Raw genomic sequence first — 20,206 nt, forward strand, 5'->3', positions numbered from 1 at the left:
CCTCAGCCTGCTTTGGCTGCACTGGGATGATGGGTTTGCAGCCTATTTTACAAACCCCAAATGTATTTTGATAAAAAGTGCCACAGCAATGAAAGGAATCAATACAGCAGTGCCTCTGTGTGTGTGTTTTATATTAAGACTTAGTTGATGACTTCTCATCATTTGAAAGAAATGTTCAGCCTCAGTGCTTGAAATTATCCAGCTGCAGCATTTTCTACTCAATCCAATCTCCAGTTAATTTGATCCTTCATTTATCTTGAACAAAGCCTCCTAATAAAAACATTTGTATTACAAATGATACACTTGATCAATGGGATTGCTTTAGGCAAGTATTTGATAATTTGAACACTAGCTATAAAAAGTTCTCATTTAATCAATGTGGCTGGCCAAAATTTGGTGGGAGAGAAAGCCCCAAACCTGCACACAGCTGAACAGCCAGACTATAATTACATATCAGGTTATTTAGATGTTTTTACCAACATTATTGTTACAATTGGCCAGTGTAATTGGTCTGATATTAGCCTTAATTATTTTTGGTAACACAATTAATTATTTAGTTCACTCAAAGTGACAAGAATGGAATGAATCAAAATAAGGAGCTGGCTGGGCTAGGAACTATTAATTTTCTTTCAATCCCATGATTCCTTCAGTCAAATCAATGAGATAAATAGTCAGATGGAAAAAGCCAATGGACATTTCCATTGAACAGGAAGAGCATCCAGGTCCCAGGCAGGTGAGGAGATGACATTGGGCCCTTCACAGGGGCTGGGAAGTTTCCCTTGGCATCATTCAGGTCTGAGATGATGTTTTTTCAAACCTACAAGATCCTCAAGGTCACGGGCTGCTCTGCTAAGGGTGGTGTGTTCCCCCCGAGGCTTGTGTCCAAAGCAGGAAATGTTATCCCTTGGCAGCAAAAGTGAATTTCTGCTTTATTGCATCTGTTGCTATCCTTGGATGCTTTGAGAAGAAATCATGTTCCTTGGAATGTTATCCTGTGTTTATTTTCATTAACAGTGGTATTAATCAACATTTTCCTCTGTTCTCCACAGATGGCTCAGGGATGCCTTTGCAAAGCAAAGACAAATTCCAGGTCAGGGTTCCTGTTGCTGGACATTATTATATGTGGGAAGTGAAATTATTCCTCTCCTTGCTCAGATTTGTGCAGGAACACTGAAAAACTTCTCACAGCTCCCCCATCCCTCCTGCACCTTGGCTGAGGAGCTTTATTTTGACACAGCCACCAGCAAGTATATAGTGAGAAAAGTTCAGAAGGGCTAAAAAACATCCACAGTGCACATCAGAATATTTCACTTTGTTTCTTCAACCCTTTTAAATCAGCATTTTTAGGACTTCATTTAAAGTGGGAGACAGGAAGCAGCGCAGTGAGGATTCTGCTGTCACATCATGCACGGAGTTGTACGACACAACAGCCCCAAATCTCTTCCAATCCATCACTTATTTCCCTCTAGAAACCTTTTCCTTTTCTTTTTTCTTCCTTTCTGGATTGTCTTTGACTGTTATTTTTTTTTTTTTTTTTTTTGTTAGCTGATTTCAAGGGACATTTCTCCTGGCTGGATGAAGATGTTTTCCAGACAAATGCAGGGGAACATTTCTGACGAGGCTGCGGAGGCAGCGGGGTCCCCGTGGGCAGGCGGAGTTTTGTGTCACTCAGCTCTGCTCCATCGGGGAGCAGCATTTGTCACAGCTGCTCCGCCAACAGCCCCCGAGCAGCGGCAGGGACCAAAGGGAGAGGAATTAAAGGGCTGCTCGAGGTTCCGTGGGGCTCTAAGGGCTCCCCTGGGGAGGATAAAAAGGAATTAGAAAAGGTTTTATTGACGTTGGTATGTTGCCTGTGCTTTGATACACACGCAGAGAGTAATTGTCAGTGTGGGGAGGAGGGTTCTCCACAGCTGAAACTATCATTTATACCCTGTGGAGAGTTAAAAACTCTCAGTGTGCAACACGGGCAGGCACGAGGGCCCAAGGACCAAACAAGGGGTACCGAACAGGCAGCAAGGATTTATAAAGCAGCAATAGATAACACTGCTCCATTTCAAAGAGCTCCACTGTGAGGGTGGTCACAAGGGTTTTCAGGGTGAGAGAGAGGCGAGAATGTTGACTTCGTGTTCAGAAGGCTTGATTTATTATTTTATGATATATATATTACATTATGACTATACTAAAAGAAATAGAAGGAAAAGTTCTCAGAAGGTTAGCTAAGCTAAGAATAGAAAAAGAATGGATAACAAAGGATCTGTGTCTTGGCAGAGAGCAAGAGCAGCTCTGCCATGAGTGGTCAGTAAATCCAAACATCCACAGGAGACCAATCATGGATCCACCTGCTGCATTCCACAGCAGCAGATAGCCATTGTTTACACTTTGTTGCTGAGGCCACAGCTTCTCAGAAAGGAAAAAAATCCTAAAGAAAAGATTTTTATGAAAAGATGTCTGTGACACTCCACAGCTCCTGCAGCACCCCAAGACACCGAGAGAGAAAGACATCACCATCAGCAAAACGTGTGCTGAAAAAAACCACCCACCACTGGGCAAATCTGCAGCTGCCAGGGGAGAGGCAAACACAGCAAAGCATCAGCTCAGCATCTGGAGGGGAGAGCATCTGCTGAGAGACACCTCGGCGCTTACTCGGAGTGAGAAATCATCACTCTGGCTGCAATTCTTCACGAGCCAGACGCACCGAGTGAATGGAATCCACACAAATGAGGTCGTTAGCATAACCGAATACGCTCTTCATTCCTTCAAGAATGAAAAATATGAGTAATTCCCTGGCACAGCCCAATTACAGCCTGCCAGCACTAGCACATGGGTTATATCTATTATGAAATAATAAGATAACATTAATAAGATTCCCAGCAAGGACATTAGACAGCTAATCTCACTACTGTGTACAACTGGTCTGACTATTCAGGCTGTCTCCTACCTGCATGGCTCCACACTCTCCAGGTCTTTCTTGTCATTTTCACCGGGAAAAGTTCAGGTCTAGCAGCCTTTAAGCAGAGTGGGAAGCAGGGCGAGCTCTCTGGGAGTGCTGAGGAACACTGGGTAGCTGCTCTCTTTCCAGGAGTTTCAGTAGCAGCCATAAACGTGAGAGCTACAGCAAACAATCACAGCACCGTGAACTGCCCCTGTAGGCAGAGCCGTGCTGCCAGCTGTATTTTGGGTCGTTAACCTGAGTGCTTCACACACGTGCAGGCAGAGCTTCCTACAGCACCTGAACAATCTCCTTTTTCCCCTCCATTTCCTTGTGTCCTGAGGCTCCCGACCCTGCATGCACACACGGCACCCAGAGCTGTTTCACGGGTGTATCAGCACAGGCAAGAAACTGGGTTTCACCTTTCAGATGAACATCACCCCACCTTCCTGAGACACCCACAGCTAGGCTTTAAAGAGGAAAAAAATGGACAACAAGACGTACAGAGAGTTGAGCATAACAACACACATTGCTCAGAATCCTGGCATGCAGGAGGCAGCCGAGATTTCCATCACTGTAATTTAGCAAGATGCATCCCAGGCTCTCGCAAGGAGCCTGCAGCTCCCCAGGACCAAGGACACGTCAATAGCAGCAGTCGGAGCCCGCGAGTTTGGCAGGTGGCTAAATTGGCTCCACAGCCTCGCTGGCCCTGCTCGGGCAAGGAAAGACGCCGAGTCTCAGCACAGAGGGCTCTAATGAGGATTAATAAGGCGTGTGAAGACGCTCTGTAATTGTCCGGCCGGCTGTTTCCTTTGCACCTTATGCTGTCGTTTATGCTCGTGCAAAGTGGCTGTAAAACGCCCCAGGTCTGATTCGATAGAACTCTGCAGATTCCTCGCACAGGTGTAAATTGCTCTGTGAGGTTCAGGGCACTGTCTAAATGCAAACTAATCTGATCATCTCTGTTGCCTCTTTTTTTTTTTGTCTCTCCTCTGTAAACTCCTCTGCAGCCAATTGAACATTTTAGTGCCTAATAAACTACAAAATATCAGATATTTCGTGCATGAACTTATGTCCCAGAAATAGAATTCTCAGTGCTGGCCTCAAGGAGAGCTGGAGCTGCATCAAGATGCCAAGACTGGACCACCAGCACGGCCGTCCTATGTGCTGGTTGCTGCCCAAAGCTGTGGAACATTCACATCATAAACCTCAGGGGCTGGTGCACAGTGACAGCGAGCCTGAACCCTGGAGAAACCATGAAAAATGAGCTAACGACATAATTTGGGAGGGAACGGGCAAAAAGCAATGCCTGACCTTGTTCAGACATAGGAAAAAACAACTGCAGAACGACAGCAGCTGTAAAATGAGCCTGAACTAAACTGTAGGAGCTGGTTTTGCAGGGAATAACCCTTAAGAGGTGGAAGGCTTTGATGGACGCACTCCTACAGGTAGCTTCAATCCCTGGCAGCTGCAAAGCTTCGGTAATGAATGTCAGACTGCTGGGCAGCTGTGAGGGGAATAAACAGCTATTTGCCTTCAGTGGAAGTAGCATCAGTTTGACATATGACATTCAAATGATACGAGCTTTAAAAGTGTGGTTAAACGACTGCTGTTTGACTTGGAACCTCGGGCCCGCCCGAGCGGCAGCGCCGCCGTTTACCTTGGCTCTGTGGGGGATTGAATCACTGAGCTTAAAGATGAAAGATCAAAGTGTTTCTGAAAATCCAGCCTGCAGTGTGTCGTGTGTCCAGCTGCTGGAGAGCGTGTGCTGCAGTGATGAGAGGGGTGAGATGGATCCTCCCCCTGCTGCGGCCTTTGGCTCTGGTGACAGCACATGTAGGACTGAAGAGACACAAGATGGGGGATGAAATCTGGGCAATGGGGTGAGAAAAAGGGTTATACCCACCTGGTCCTTCCCACAGCACCTCCTTCTCCTGCCATCCTCCTCTTTCTCCACATTGGTGGGCTCCTCTTCGAGGTTCTTTGCATTTTGCCTTGCAGGACTCCAGCTTGCCCTGCACCATCTCCTGCTCAATTTAGAGAAAAAAGCACTGCCAAAATTTACCTGCCTGTTTTAGGAGCTCTTGTTATGCCCTTGTTACATCAGCCTGTCAGCTAACTACCAGCACTCAGAACCCTTTGATAACCTACCTGCTCAAGTGCTTTGGTTTGCAATCTTCCCACTGAAACAAGAGCTCGGGACCAAAGTTGCTGGAGGAAAAAATCACTGCTTCCTGACCTTTGGGCAGACTCTGTGGGCTGATTATCTCATCGATTTTAACCAAATTGAGCATTCAATACGGGTGTCTGGGAGGCCTGTCTCTCCTCAGCAGCGGGTACAGCACAGCACCAGCAGCAATAATACAGACAACCTCTATGCAAGCCAGGGGCAGAGGCAGGAGACCTCCAGGTTCTTTGTAAATTGTGGCAGGCATGATTAGTCCACCTGAGCCTGGCCCTGGGAGCACCAGGGCACACAGGGAGCCCACAGCGAGAGCACTGCAGAGAGGGAGCACCCTGTGAAGTGCAAATGGGTGCTCTGGCTTGGAAGGAGCCAAAATAACTGAAGTAGAAATGAGTGGGGGCAGATTGGAGTGATGCCACTCGAGGGGGGACTGTCCTTCCAGAAGGAGCTGTGCTGAGCTGAGTTCTGTTTGCTCAGGGAAGCAGTGCTGTGCTGCAGGAGGGGATATGCAGGGCAGAGGAGTTCACACTGAGGGCCCTACAGTCATCCTGGATGGTTTTTAGGGGGAGTGGAGGACTTGCTCCAAGTTGTCAGCAGCTGGAGTATATTAGGGGAGCTCCCGAAGCACTTCTGTAGCGCCCTCCGAAAGAAAACCCATTTGCTCACTCTGGGACTTCACTGGAATCTGAATCAAAGCATAGCATAAGGTGGACACACATCAAATTTCACTATTGCCTAAGTGTAAATAATCTTTAAAAAAATTATAGGTGCAAGTAAACTGAGGCAAAGGACTGTGGAAGAGCACAGCTCCATTTCCCCTGGATATGGGGGAGTGGTTACCTCTGGAAATCAGACCAGAAAGGGTTGACACCAAACATCTCCCAGACAGCTGCTCAGTCTGGAATAAACCCAAGAAACAGCAGTCCCAGGTACTGAACCTGCTGGAGAATTCAGCATCCAAGCATTTCCCCACTGCCAGATCTCACCCAAACCACTCCAGAAAGCCAAATCTGTTGGCAAACCTCCCTCTAGGACACTTGGGAACCCATACAGATGTGTGCTTCCTGCTCTTAAGCACAAAATTCAGCAAAACAAAGATGAGGTGTGGCAGAACTCCAGTTTTGTCCCTTGGCAGAGCCCCACCAGGCACTGGAGGATGAGGCAGTGCTGTGTCCATCTCTCTGCAGGTCCAGCAGCGTTCCCAGCAAAGCTCTGCTCCCCCACTCCCTTGGCACAGGGTACAGCAGATGAAGATTCCTTTGAAGACATGAGAGGGGCTGAAACCCTTTGACACTTGATACCAAGTGAACTGTATATTTCCAAAATGTTAAGCAGCTTTGTGAGAGAGATTATCCTGAAGGATGTTTTCCCATAGTGTTGACATTTCTATGTGAGTGATTAATTCCATCATGGGCATGGGGTGAGGAGGCAAAACCCTTTCCTCACTGGCACCAGGCAAGCTCTGGCCTTTGCCCCAGCAAGGCCATTAATTCATCCCTGTGACACTGCAGGTGACTTTGTCACCCTCATCTTCTTGGTCACTTCTCAAGGCAGAGGATTTTCCATGCCCCTTGTTATGAACCACTGTGATGGTGCAGGCACTTTTCAGCTGTTTGTCCTCCATTTAGTCCATGAGCTGTGACAAACACCCTGCCTTGACTTTGGAAGAGGACAGGAACAGCTGAAAACAAAGATGGATTGTCACCTTTGGACATTAGTGGCAGAAGGGAGCTGCAGTGCTGCAGGTGAGGAGGGCAGAAGGGCAAGCCATGGCTGCCTGAGCTGCTGGGAATTTTCTAACCCAGCTCATTGATGACTCTCTAGAGAAGCAGCCTCACTCCTCCCCTACACTTCCAGTCAAGGGTGTCTTTCACTGGGGAATTTAATTTGCTGCAGAAAGATTATTACATCCCTTCTGAGGTTTTCTGCTCAATTCCTAAAAATATAGAAAGTAAGTATGAAAAGAATATATAACAACATATGTATAATCTATCTACCTCTATAAAAAGAATATAAAAGAAATATAAAAACTGCTACGTAGTGAATAAAATTCCTTTTGCAATAGGAATCACTTCACACCCTCAATGACTGCTCAGCTGTTCCTTTTGGGCTGTTGTATCTTCAGCTCTGCACCTCCAGGAGCAGCTCCTAGGATTTATGGTACCCACAGGGATTCATCCAGGATAAAAAGAGTTTTCATCACCTGGCCAAAGGTTTATGAGATCCACAGATGGAGTCACTTGTGTATGGAGAATCACAGCAGCAGAGACTGGCATCAGCTGGACACAGAAGAGGCAAGTGAACTTTTTATTGCACTTAGCATTCCTGCAGCAGTTTTTGAAAGAATAATATTAAATTCTAGACTGTACAAAAATTACAAAGTTTGGCAAGATTTTGAATAGGCAAAGGCACCTTTCTTGCAGACAGGATTGCCCAGGACATCTGAAGGCTCTCAGTGCTGCATCTTGCATAATTATTAATTTAGTTAAGTTGGTCTTACAGCAGCCTAATATAAATCAGACTAAAAGGTGTCATGATAGCAGCATGGATGGTGCCTGTGTTGACAATCCCTCCCATGGCAGGTGCCTGCATGCCCATGATAAAATAAGCAAACAATCAAGAAACACATGTGGGACAATTCTCTCCCACTCTGCAAATCTCTTAGGGGTAACTGCTTCTCTCTGGGCTCCTCCAGTTAACCCATCTGCACTTGGAATCACACAAAAGCCATCTAAAATCATACCAAAATCGAAATAAATCAGCATCAGAAAATCTGCTGCAGGCATTCAGTCCTGTAAGGACGTGACCATTTTAGCATTTGTCAGGGTCATAGCACAGAGCTGAGGAAACGCCCTGGACAACTCTGCATTCCCAGGAGAATAAAACCAGGAGACACAGAATCACCCAGCAGGCAGAGGGAACAGGAGCAATGGCAGCATTACTTAACTATGTGCAATTTGCTCTCCCCATCTTGATTTAAATTACACTGCCAGAAGAGACTGACAGTGTCTGGAATCAAATTGCTTAGAAAAGTGCCTCTTCAGAGAGAGAGAAAAAAACGCCCAAATAACTGGAGTGCAAATGGTCTTGCAAAATGCCTATTGTGACTGGGGACAGCAGGACCTGGGGCTTATGTTCATTAGAATAATGCTCATGAAATTGTGCTGGGCCAAACCCCCATGAAATGGGGGGGGCTGCCCCCCTGACACTCCTGCAGTGCACACATTAACCTTGAATCCTCTCAAGAGCTGGAGGAGGCACCATTAAATAAGAGTCTCTTGCTCTGTTCCTGCTTCTTTCACTTCTTCAGGTCAGCCTGGGCTCTGGGGACCATCTTCAGGACAATGGGCTTCTTTGGCTGCATGAAACCTTTTGAGTCCAGCACCAGTGGGATCTTGAGCAGGAGGGAAAAACAACAAAACAGCCACATCAGCTGGGAGAAAGGACAGACAGAGGACAGATAGGACAACAGGAGCCCTGCAGCTCACACACATCCCAGCTACCACTTGTTTTCAATGCATTTCCCAGCTCACAGGTGCACTTACAGCAGGACCATCACTATTGCTCATGCAGAGCAGCCACCAGGAGGTGTTTAACAGCCCTCAGCTCTTGGCCAGACTGGTTGGTGAGCTCTGGCTTTCACGTGGTACAAAGAGCTCAAAGCACTCATCAACAGGCTGCACGTGGAGGGAAGAGCAGCCAGACCCCAGCCAGGGTGCTGCAGATAGATGGGAGCATGCAGTGCCATTCTGTGTAATGCACAAGGGTGGCAGTGCTAAGGGCAGCTAGATCATAATGGAGCTGGAGGAGCAATAAGTTCTCCAGGAAGAGCAAAACTACAACTGCTGCTCAGACCACAAGCATCCTCAACATGAAAGGTTTCCATGGGATAGGCTGGGAATCTCATTAGAAACAACATTTAAAGCTGGTGTTGGAGGAACTATCTTGCAAGGGAGGGAAGGGTGTTTTAAGTCTCCCCCACCAAAGGATGCTGCTCATATCCCAGCTCCCTCTCTCCCCAGCAGGACAGGCCACATTCACCCCCATATCCCAGTAAGCTTTGTTTCAGGAAATTGAAGCTATGTGGCTTGGAGCCCAGTGTTCCATCAGTGGAGCAGTGAGAGGAGGCTGCAGCTTCCATACACATGTTCCAAAGGGATGTTCCAGCATGAAATCTTCCCTCCCACTCTGATGTACATGACACCTTCTGTAGAAAAAAAGGCTGAAAGAGCCCCATAAACCTATGGGCACCAATAATACAATACATATTTAACTTGTCTCCTTTTAATTAAAGGCAGTTATAAAAAGAATCAATTTTATGGATTGCAGAGGACTAGAAAAATGTCATTAGACTTGGGGGAGGGTGGATAGGTCACTGCATTGTTAATGGACTATTACAGTCTTTCACCTCCAGGTTACCAGTTGAGCTGCAATCTGAATCTGCAGAGATTCCAGCTGAGCACCCGTGCCAAGTAATAATTTAATAAGGACTTTTCTGTTTCTTACAACAAACGTCCTTTGAGTGACTTGTTGCCCCCTCTGCTCTGATTTCCCAAGCTCTCCTCACCAACAGAATGTAATAATGGCCCAGCCTCTTGCAGCAGTGAGTGCAGGGAGCTGGGTCAGGCTGGAAACACCGTGTGCTGCCTGCCTGAGGCACAGGAGCTGCTGTGCTCTCAGCAGGGCTGGACTGACACATCATTTCCAACAGCTCCTGCATTTATTTCATGTCAAACACTCCCACCCTGCAAGGCCCATCCCACCAGTACTGTATGCAGCATTCACTGGGATCCTGGGCAAAACCAAAGCCTGGTGGGATCCTGCACAGCCCCAAAGAGGGAGAGGGTCACCAATTCAAACTTAACCCATTTTGTGCTTGCTTGAAACTCATTTTGTGATTGCTACCCTTTAGGGACTTCCCTGGGTCATAAGAGATGGATTTTGGTGTCTTGGCATGTCCCACAGAGAACAGCCATGTTTGTCTTGCAAAACACAGCTTTGGCACAGGCTATGGGATACTCTCTTCCTACTCTCTGGAGCAGGGTCTTCCTAAGCTGGGTCAAACAGACCAACAGTGCACTGTGGGGGAGAGAGCACCCCACAATTTAGGTGCACCCAAAGACAGGCACAGGACTTCAGGGATTTCAGCCTAAAACATCCCACAAACATTAAATATGCTTCTGTAGAGGCTTTTTAAAAAAAGCATAAGAAACTTGTACTGAACCCCTTACAATTAACTGAGAAGATTTAAACAGTTATTCCCATGTAACAGCAGGACCATCTCAGAGGGAGTAAGGGGCAGATAATGAGAGACATCACCCCACATCCTCACCGGTGTGTCTTTGCAGGGTCTGAATGAGAAGTTCTGCAACAGGACAACCACAGCCACTTTCACAACAAGATGAGCAAACCTCATCCCTATGCAGTTCCTGGGGCCAGCCCCAAATGGCAGGAAGGTGTAGGGGTCAATGCCCTCTTTGTTCTCTTTACTGAACCTGATTATAACAAAAAAAAAAAAAAAAAAAAAAAAGAACAAGTTAGCAAGAGCCACTCTGTTGCAGGATGTGTTAGCTTCCAAATCTGAAGTAATGAGGGGTCTGGGAAGGGAAAAGCTTTTTGTGTTTCTGTGCATATTAGAAGCTAAGTCCCTTATTTCTGTCTCAATAGATATGTTATGCCTCTGCTTTCATCCCAGTGCTCAGACTTGGTTGTGCAAATCCAGGTGCACTGGGTGTCCTGGGAATACCTGAAATACGCTAATGGATTTCATAAATGCTCTTTTCTCAGAACTCCCTCTCAGCTCCAAAACTGAACCCAGATTTCAAACCCTAAACCACACAGGTCTACAGCTCCACAGCTTCCCTGCAGATCAAAGGACTGAGCAAACACAAAGATGGAGTTCTCCCCCTGCGTGACTAAAGGCAGGGCTGCTTTTGAGACATGCCAGTCCAATTCCTTCCCTCATCATGAAAAACAGGGAAGAACAATCAGCTTCACAGAGAAATTTGCCACTGAGCATTTTCAGTAATACTTCTTAGTGATCAGTTGGTTTTCATCTCAGAAAGCTTTTCATTCCCAGTGCATGAGGTACAAACCTCAGCTATGCTAAGTCAGAAGTGAAGTATCTCAGTACTGAGACACCAGCACATCCCTCTGATGAACTCCCAGCAAGGCAAGTGAGCCCTAAAGAGCTCCTGTCCAGCCACCCATGCCAAGTTTGACAACTGGAATAAGGATGTGGCTACTGGAGCAACTGGTGTAGCCTGGCCCACTGCCAGAGCACTTGCATTTGGGTGTTTCCTTCTGAATCCAACACAAGGTAACCAAAGGCTTCACAGGTGCTTCTGCCTGATACCCCTGCCATGTTTTGTCTCAAAGGTCACCATGTCCCCACACCAGGATTAGTTTCCAAGGGTATTTCAGCTCTTGGTGCAAGGGCAGAGGTCTGGTCCTGCTCTCTCTGGACCAAGCATCAATGTCTTGGTGGCCACCTGAAGATTACCAGTTTCATGGTATCCCAGGTCTGCCTTGGGCTATTGCATCATTTTGCAGGGTCTGACAGAGCTCCTAAGCAAAGATTGCTTCAGAACTTGAGTTAAAAATTAAGTTTTATTTTCTACCCATCTTTGCCCTTCCACTGCTGATTTGCAGGGCATTGTGCCAGTCACCCAATGGCTCTTGCTTTAATATCTGGCCATAAACCCCTCAGTGTTACAGCTGCTGGGAGCTGCTCTCACTGTTGCTCCCTTCAATGCAGTTAATTAAATTCCATGCACAGTTTATGGATGTAGATCATAAAACTCCCCTCAGTGTAATGCTGGGACTAGATGTCAGACAATGATAAATGCCTAATTTAAATGTTATAATCATGCATTCCCCACTTTTGCTGCCATTCCCACTCCCAGGGCTGAGGTTGAACATGCTGCTATTCCCCCCTGTGGCCCTCACCTTTCAGGCCTGAACTCCTCTGGCTCTGGCCAGTACTGCGGGTGCCGGTGCAGCACGAAGGCTGGGATCATGACCACCATTCCCTCTGGAATAGTCACTCCATTGAGCTCCACTGTCTGCTTGCAGACCCTCTCGATGCGGCCCCCGGCGGGGTAGAGCCGGATGGATTCGTTCACCACCATGTCCAGGTACTCCATCTGGGTGATGGCCGTGTATGTGGGAGCGGCCTGCGAGAGGAACGGGAGTACTGAGAACACAGCACAGCAACTGCCACCCCTACAGCTCTTCCAGGGCTTCCAGGGAAGGGGAATCTCAGTGCCAGCACCTCTGCCACTCTATTTCCAGCCTGGGTTTGCAAGGCAGGTGGGAACAAGCCCACCCTCTTTACCTTGTTGGGCAGGTGTGCATCGACCTCGTCCTGGAGTCGCTGCTGCACGTCGGGGTGGATGGCCAGGTTGTAGGCTATGTAGCTGAGGGTGGAGCTGGTGGTCTCATAACCAGCAAAGACAAAGATAAGAGCCTGGGCCAGAATCTCCTCATCACTTAATGCTGAAAAAAGGCACAGAAGCACATACAAGAAGCTGAAAATTACAGTAATTAACCCTTTGGAATTCAGGATCCCAGTCATCTGTCTAGGTAATGCTACTCCTAGTTACATAATGGTTGGAAAAGGAAGCATCGAGCTTACCCTCTGGTACCACAAAGGGGTGCAGGATGCTGTGCAGTGTGTCCTACAAATACCCTGTCCTGGCACTTCAAAAGTTTAAAAGCATCCTGCCTTGAGTTGACAGACCAGGACTATGCCTTGGTTGAACCTTTATCTTCTTACATTTTACCTAGGATAGGGACCAGAGGTGAGCTCAGAGGTGAGCAAGGTACACACAGCATATGTGCTTTGTGTGCTTTTTGATATACAGGCAACATTGCTGGCCTTCAGTGACAACAAAGAAATGGGGACAAGGAGATATTCACTCTTTTTGTTCTTTGTTGCACAAACACACCTCAGAAGTTATCTCAGGAAATGAGATACAATAAAAATATGACTGACCTGTGATAAACATCATTATGGCCCCACTACTAAGACCCCGAATCTTTCATGGGATTAATGACTAAAATCCTCTCCCTACTTCCCTTTTAAGTGGATAAGGAAGTACTGCTTTCTGCTGAGAGGAGGACACATCTCAAGACATACTTTTGTCCAAGTTGGTCTCAGCAGACTTGGAGCCATCGTGTGAGTTCTGCGATTCAATCATGAGCTGCAGGAAATCCACCCGGTCCTGGGGAGCAACAGAGGCAGAGAAGATGTGGGTGGGGAGGAGGCAAACCCTGTCCAGCACAAGTCCTTGCTGAGACACCTGCTCCACTCACAGCTCATGGCTTCAGTACATTATGAGGTCTGGACTACAAACCCTTTGGGAACACAAATACTTTCTCCAACTGGACCCGCAGGCAGGGTGTGGTTCTGGCCTTTCTTGGGTTTGTGAGCTTGGAGAGCAGGTGCTCCACAGATTCTGAAGATGCCACCAGATTCCTCCTGCACTCAGGACTTTTCTTGAAGAGAAGAGGCCACCTAGGCTGGACTCACCGTACTGCAGCCCTTCTCCCGTTCCTTCTTCATTTTTGTGAAGACATTCTTGAAGAAGTCCATGACATCTGAGGGTAACAGAGTCACCTTCATCTTTTCCAGCACAGGAGTAACAAAGGGGAACAACACTAAAAGGAAAGAAAAGACCAACACACATGAGCTCAAAGGGGCCCTGAGAAAATCCAAACTGGCCCAAAGCATAGAAAGAAGCAGCACATCTGGACCTTGACCCTTTTTGTTGCCTCCATCTCTTTTTACCTAACCATGGTTGGGATGCAACAGCACTTGAGAACCTCCTCCATATATTACTTTATGACCACAATACCACACTAAAGTGCAGCTCTCTGATAGAGCAGCTCTCTCTCCACCATCTCTGCAAACAGGGTATCTTCTCATAGGAGGATGCTGCCAACATCCACATGGGCTGTTAAAATCCTGGCTGTGGTTTCCCTGGGGAAATATTTCTGCAGATCCGAGACTGTAAATCTAATCCTGCAGAGTGTTGAGCATCTCCCATATGGCAAAAAGGACTCAAAGCTACTAAGGAAGCTTGCAGAAAATGCAGCACCTTTGACATTGATTCAGGGCTATATGAGATGAGGTTTGTCATACCTAAAAGTAAGAACAGAGGACTTATGAAACTGAATTGGAGAAATTTCTTAATGTTGGTGACAAAGGGGTCATTGGGGTTGTTCATGGAGTCAACATTGACACTGAAAGAAGTGCTGGTCACCACATCCATGCTGTAAGCTCCAAAAATGCTGAATAGAGAAGAAGAGAGAGTGAATGAGATGAACCCAATCACAGCAGTAAATAAGAGCCCATCTAGGAATAATCCTTGTGAGAAGGAATCTCTCTTAATTCACAGTCCTAGCATAGTAGATCTGTCCTGACCTGGCAGTAACCATCATTTTATTTTTGAAGTATTCCCATTGCATTAATTCCCCCAACTTTTCTAAGCTTCAAAAACCTAAGCTGTAGTTGGAAAGCACTGCAGTCTCAGGTAACCATGACTATATTCTGATTCTCATCTGTAAAAGAGATTGCAAAAATGACATCCAAAAATACTGGACCTTGTGCAGCTTCTAGAAAAACTCTGGGAAATGCTTGCTACCTCAAAATGCATCCCCAGTAAAATAAAATGGGGAAAGGGCACAGCTCTCCCATTTGAGCAGAGCACAGCAAGCCCGGTGCTGAGGAACATACCATGCCCATGACTGCTGTGGAGTTTGCTTCCATAGCTGACAAGGGATCCATGCTGCAGTGTGGAAAAAGCTCTTCAGAGCAGTCCTGTCCCCACACTGAATACAAACCCTTTTCTGTCAGCCCCACACAGTTACTCACTCCTTCACAGCCACAAACTCGTCATTAGCCACTTTCTTCTCAATGTTTTTCACTAATTTTTCACCATAGTGATTAATGATATGGAACATCTGAAATGCAAACCAAAGCAGAAAGCATGTTGACTCTTTCTCTGCCACCAAACAAGGCTGGGCCACACTGCCATCTGCCACTTGCCACGTCTGGCTTGGGGAGGAAGGGCAAGCAAGGGGAGGGTCTCATTTCCAGGCCTCAGTCACTGCTTTTTCTCATTTTAACAACCTGTCCAGAGAGCTCATCTGATTAGGACTGAGCAAGGCTCTCCTCCAAAAATCCACACACAGCTCCCACTCCAGCTTAGCATCCACTCCAGCTGGGATGAACATGGCTCCTGGGTGCATGGGAAACGGACCAGCCTGGTGCGTTTAGCAGGATGAACATACAGGCCATAGGACCAACAGCCTCAGCTTGCAATGCCCTGTGTGCTGTTTCATCCCCCATCCCCTTCTCCTGACTCCCTTCCCAGGATGGCAGCCAGACACTGCATGGCTGAATGGTACCAACAATGCAGGTGCTCATGGATGTGGTCCTGGCAAACAGGGTGACTTCTCCATTTGAGGGGAAGGACTGCACTCAGAAACAGCTCAATTCTCCTCCAGCTGTGGATACAAAGTACCAGTGCCTGTGCTTTACCTCCTTCAGCTTCCCACTGGTGAAGGTTGGAGACAGCACTGTACGAATCCTTTTCCACTGCTCATCTTCAGCCACATTGAGGGCTGACTCCAGGATCCCGTTCAGACGAAAGTTCTGCACAGGGGAACAGGAGATAGGTGAAGGTTTACAGTCCCCTTCCATGTGACAGAAATGCAAAGAAAAATCTTCCATGGAGCGTTGATTCAGCCCCTGAAGTCATGCCAGCTCCACCTCAAGCAGCAAACAACAGAAATGGAAACAAAAGTCTAAGAATCATAAATGACATCAGCCCCTAGGGCACATTCAGGCTGATGGCCCAATGTCCCAGCCAGAGTGGCCTCTGCACCTCCCTAGCAGAGTTTTGATGCTGGTACCATCAATAAAGTGGGGCACATCAGAGAGCAAGTACTTGCTGAAGGGCTCAGAGGAGAACAGAAACCAAGAAGAAGCCCCTTCTGTCTTGCTGCACATGCTCTGTACTGAACAGCAAAGCACAGGACTGGGTACCTACCCGGCGATTAGTAAAAATGCTGTAGCACTCTTTCACCAGGATGTTTTTGATGAGGACGGGGTCCAAAACAGCCAGCACAGGCTGCCTGCCATCATAAAACCTAAGCCAATAGAAATCCACAGTCAGTCCATCCTTCATGGTCAGGTGGAGCAAAAGCAGCCTGCTCTGTCCATGGCCAGAGCCACGGCACAAAGGGTTTGGGCCCTCTGACAAAACAGCTGGAAGGATGAGGCTGGAATTGGTTTGTGATGTAGTGAAAGAGGAAAAAAAGAACAAGTGACAAACATGGGCAGCATGAGCATTTCTAGCAATTGTCTGTGGTACTGAAGAGTTGTCAAAGCTGTGTGGGCTTAGATAAAAGGCAGCTTTTTGCCACGATGTTGATCCCCTGCACTTGGGCTGTCTGAGCTGTTTCCACTACTGATGGCTGGAGACAAGAAACACACACCAAACAATCTACCTGTGGAGGAAAGAGACTTCCTGCCTGGCCTACAAGGCACTGAGAGGTGAAAACCTCATCTGTCTCCTCCATTTTCCAATCAACAGAGACAGAAAAACTTAAAAGTCATGGTGTGGGCTAAAGGGCAGGGAGCCCTGGGCCACAGCTGAGGGAAGCTGCCATCTTCAAGAAGCTTGCGAACATTTAATCTTTCGAAAAAATGCACCAGGTTTCATGAAGCCTCCCAGGATTTTTTGCAGAGCAATTTTGTTTTGGTTTGAGAGGTTCTCAGTGGAAGCATGATAAGAGGCCTCTGCATAAAACAAGCACTGTGCAGGGAGCAGGGAGGCAGGTTGAAAGGTAGCTTGTGCTCCAGCTCTGGGAGAAGCAGGGAGCAAGATGAAAAACACTGTGGCAGCCTGCAGCTTGCTTTCTGCTCCAGACACAGAAGAGCAGCTTCAAAGGCAGGAGGCTCAGTTTGACACCAAGCACTGGAGGTGATTTTCAAAGCTTATGCAAGAAAATGACCCCATAAACTGGCCATCACCATCCCAGCCCCACACCACACTGAAATCCCAGCAGCAGGAAGGCTTGGAGAGATGGGAGAAGACTTTCCCAGTGCTAAACCTTGATTATCCCACACTGTCAGTGCTGGAATTACAGTACTGAGGAACAGAACATCATTGTAACTTTTTCCATTCTACTCTGGGGCTGTGGAGCACCCCAAACTGGTAGTTTTGTTCTGTAGAAACTCACCCCCAGATTTTTCCATACTTTTCAAAGCATTTCTGATCAAAATTGTGGACTCCCTGGAAAAGAAGAAAGGAGAAATGAACAGTTTGCCAGTGAAAAGTGATCAAAGCAGGCCACAGCTGTTAGCACAGTGCATCCCACAGCCCATTGGAAGTGGCAGAGGTTGAGGTTGGGAGGTGCATGGTCCTCTTAAGCATCACGTAGATGCTTGGGGGACATTTGCAATAGAGAGAAAAAAGAAAGCAGAGATTAAAAAAATAAAAAGGCACTTTCAAGTTCTACCAGGCAACCTGATCTAAAAATGTAATGAAGACAAGGTATGACAGGGTACAAAGTTTTAGTCAGCAGAGTTAGGAGGCAGAACTGGATCCCAGAGTGTCCTTTCACCTTCTGCTCAACAAGTTAGAGCTGCTGCTGTCTCGTCCTCATACGATCTTCCTCTGCAGCTACTGAACACAGATTTTTATTTTGTTTCCATTCATATTTTAACTGATGTTACATGTAACAATGAAACTTACGAGACACATAAGGCTCATTAGACCATTAGTAAGAAGCAACATGGATGATGTGAACCCAGCAAATACAAGTAAAACATCTCTTTTATTGAAGCCAATACACTTATTCTGCATTTGCAACCAGTTACCTGTGGTCAGCTACTGCCTTGCTATTTGATGAGGTTTGGTAGCTTGATAATGTTTGAATTCTATTTAAAAATGTATTTGTCTGGCTTAGTCTCAGGATGGCCCAAAAGTGGTTGAATGAAACATTTCCAGGGCTAGTTCAGCCTCTTAATGTTGGTGATAAAAAGGGCAAAGAAACATGCAGTTCCCAGAAAACAGCAGTCTTAGAAATCTCTCCAATCCTTTTTTTTTTTTTTTTTCAACAGAACTTCAGCTGCTCAAGACCAGGTAGAAACACAGGGAGAAACAAAAAATTTAAATTACAAAGTAGTTTCAAAATACAGCACACCTCATTCAGGTCAGCCTGAACTTCTATGTTCTCTGTGTGTCCAAAGAGCTTCCTACCAAAAAGCACAATTTTCATCTGTCTGAATCAAGGACAAAGGAAAGAGATGCCCAAAGAATGGGGAAAACAGCACCAGCCACAAGATGGATCTAAGATACTAGAGAGCAGCAGCTGCTGGTACTCACATGCTGGTACTCCAGGAAAGTTCCTACAAATGGCAGAGGCCGTGGGCCAGGAATGCCCAGCTTCTTGAAGGTCCGGTAGGGCCATATCCCATAGCTGCCAACAAAGAGCATGTGAGAAGCACTTATGCAATGAGAAGAGAAGATATTTCTTCCTAAGCATAGGGGACTGCTCAAATAACTGGTTTCTGTCACTCAGGGAAAGATGAAATTGAGGACCAGCAGCAGCCCTGCTGAGGATACTCTGCAATAAACGCGGGATCACTTGGTGTTCGTTTTGATGGAAGACAAGGGCTGAAAGGAGCTGCAGCCCAGCCTAAGCAAACCAGTGTACCTGGGCACCTCCAGGCCTCATTTAGCTGCCCAGCTCAGACAACTGTGGCTCAGGTGACTCAGGGGAGATCTCGGAGAGACTGAGTTCTGAACTGAGGCCTGCCCTTGTGTTTGTCTTTGCAAAGACCTCCTGCGATGCTCAGGTGGCCGCAGTACAGCGGCACGGCAGGGACATAAATTACCACAGCAAAATTAAGTTTTTGCCTGTATAGCTCATTACAGCTCCCCTGAGCCATATAAGCCGAAGTTTTGCCAACAGAACTACTTAATCGGGAGGGTTCTGCTAGCAGCAGCTCCGGCATCACCCTGCGCCGCTCCCAGCTGGCACAGACCAAGGACGCCACGGGCGCTGCCGTCTTTAAACAACCGGAAGTTCCTTCCTGGGAAAAGCTTTAAAAAGTCAAGGATTTCCTTTAATTTCCCTCCCTGCCGAGCCCAGCTCGCTCCTTCCCGCTGGCAGCGGGTTCCCACAGACACCCTGAGCAACCCTCTGTGCCCTGAGGGCAGCGCGGGGGTCCCGGGTGGTTTCAGCGCCAATGAACCGCACTGGCACCGGGCACTTCTGCCCGGTCCTCCAGGGGACCGGCCTCTACTTACAGGGCCACGAGGCACAGGAGGGCAACGAGGAGCAGCCAAGTGACGGGGGAGAGGCTGGGCAGGAGCTGCATGGTGCCCGCTGTCCGCCCGCTTCTGCCGCCGCAGCGCCCGGCCCTGGCCTGTGCCCGCCATCACGTGAGGGAGGCGGCGCCTCCCCGCCCGCTCGGTGCCTCAGGGCCGGGCCCCGGGCGCGTCCCCCGGGAGCGAAGTTCTCCGGACCGAGGTGTCGGTCCCCGCTCCCCTGCGGCTGCAAATTGCTGAAAGGGCGCTTTGCTGCCTCCGGAGGGAAAAGGAGCTGCTCCTGTGTCCCGTCTGTCCCAGCTCCGGGGGTGTCTGTGCAGACGCGCCTTCCCTTGTGCCTCCTCTCCCACCTCCGTGTGTAGTGCCCTGTATCTCCTGTTTCGGGTCCAGGAGGGAACGGGCTGGAGGAGACAGACATGCACCAAACACCTGCCCAGGATGGAACGCAGATCCTCTGAAGGATCAGTCCTGTGGCAGCATAACTTTTAGTCTCACCTGTGCCGGTGGAGCTGCTGCCTGAGCCGGTGACCTGTCAGCCGCAGGGAGCCACCCGGGCAGGGCCGTGTGGGCAGGAGGTGCCGCGGGCCGGGCGGTCCCACAGTCCGTGCCCGCATCTCCAGCACTCCCCAGCCTCATCGCCTGGGGATGGATTCCCACATTCACTCTGCCCCGGGCCTTCTCTCTGCGCTCAGGTTGCACAAGATGATGACATTCGGCTTTAGGCAGTTCGGTTTCCCCCTCAGG

General features: G+C 47.9%; 1 protein-coding gene across 1 annotated transcript; it reads right to left on the minus strand.

Annotated features, from left to right (window-relative positions):
- Positions 1-7,389: 7,389 nt before the first annotated feature.
- LOC134426601 (cytochrome P450 3A12-like) lies at positions 7,390-19,560 on the minus strand. The gene is made up of 13 exons (XM_063171737.1): positions 19,442-19,560; positions 18,515-18,608; positions 17,367-17,419; positions 16,172-16,271; positions 15,661-15,774; positions 14,992-15,080; positions 14,260-14,408; positions 13,648-13,775; positions 13,255-13,339; positions 12,451-12,611; positions 12,063-12,289; positions 10,447-10,609; positions 7,390-8,508 (listed from the first exon to the last, which is right to left on the minus strand). The coding sequence occupies exons 1-13, from the start codon at positions 19,510-19,512 to the stop codon at positions 8,413-8,415; spliced, it is 1,530 nt and encodes a 509-aa protein (XP_063027807.1). The 5' UTR covers positions 19,513-19,560; the 3' UTR covers positions 7,390-8,412.
- Between the last annotated feature and the right edge of the window lie 646 nt (positions 19,561-20,206).

Source organism: Melospiza melodia, chromosome 18 (genome assembly GCF_035770615.1).
Source record: "Melospiza melodia melodia isolate bMelMel2 chromosome 18, bMelMel2.pri, whole genome shotgun sequence".
Lineage (NCBI taxonomy): Eukaryota > Metazoa > Chordata > Aves > Passeriformes > Passerellidae > Melospiza > Melospiza melodia.

Excerpts from the sequence above, each read along its gene's own strand:
- LOC134426601 (XM_063171737.1), bottom strand. The coding sequence starts at position 19,512 with ATGCAGCTCCTGCCCAGCCTCTCCCCCGTCACTTGGCTGCTCCTCGTT. Across the intron at positions 12,612-13,254 it reads TGAGACCAACTTGGACAAAA|CATTAAGTGATGAGGAGATT; the intron begins GTATGTCTTGAG and ends GCCTTTTTTCAG. Across the intron at positions 10,610-12,062 it reads GAGGAGTTCAGGCCTGAAAG|GTTCAGTAAAGAGAACAAAG; the intron begins GTGAGGGCCACA and ends TGTTATAATCAG.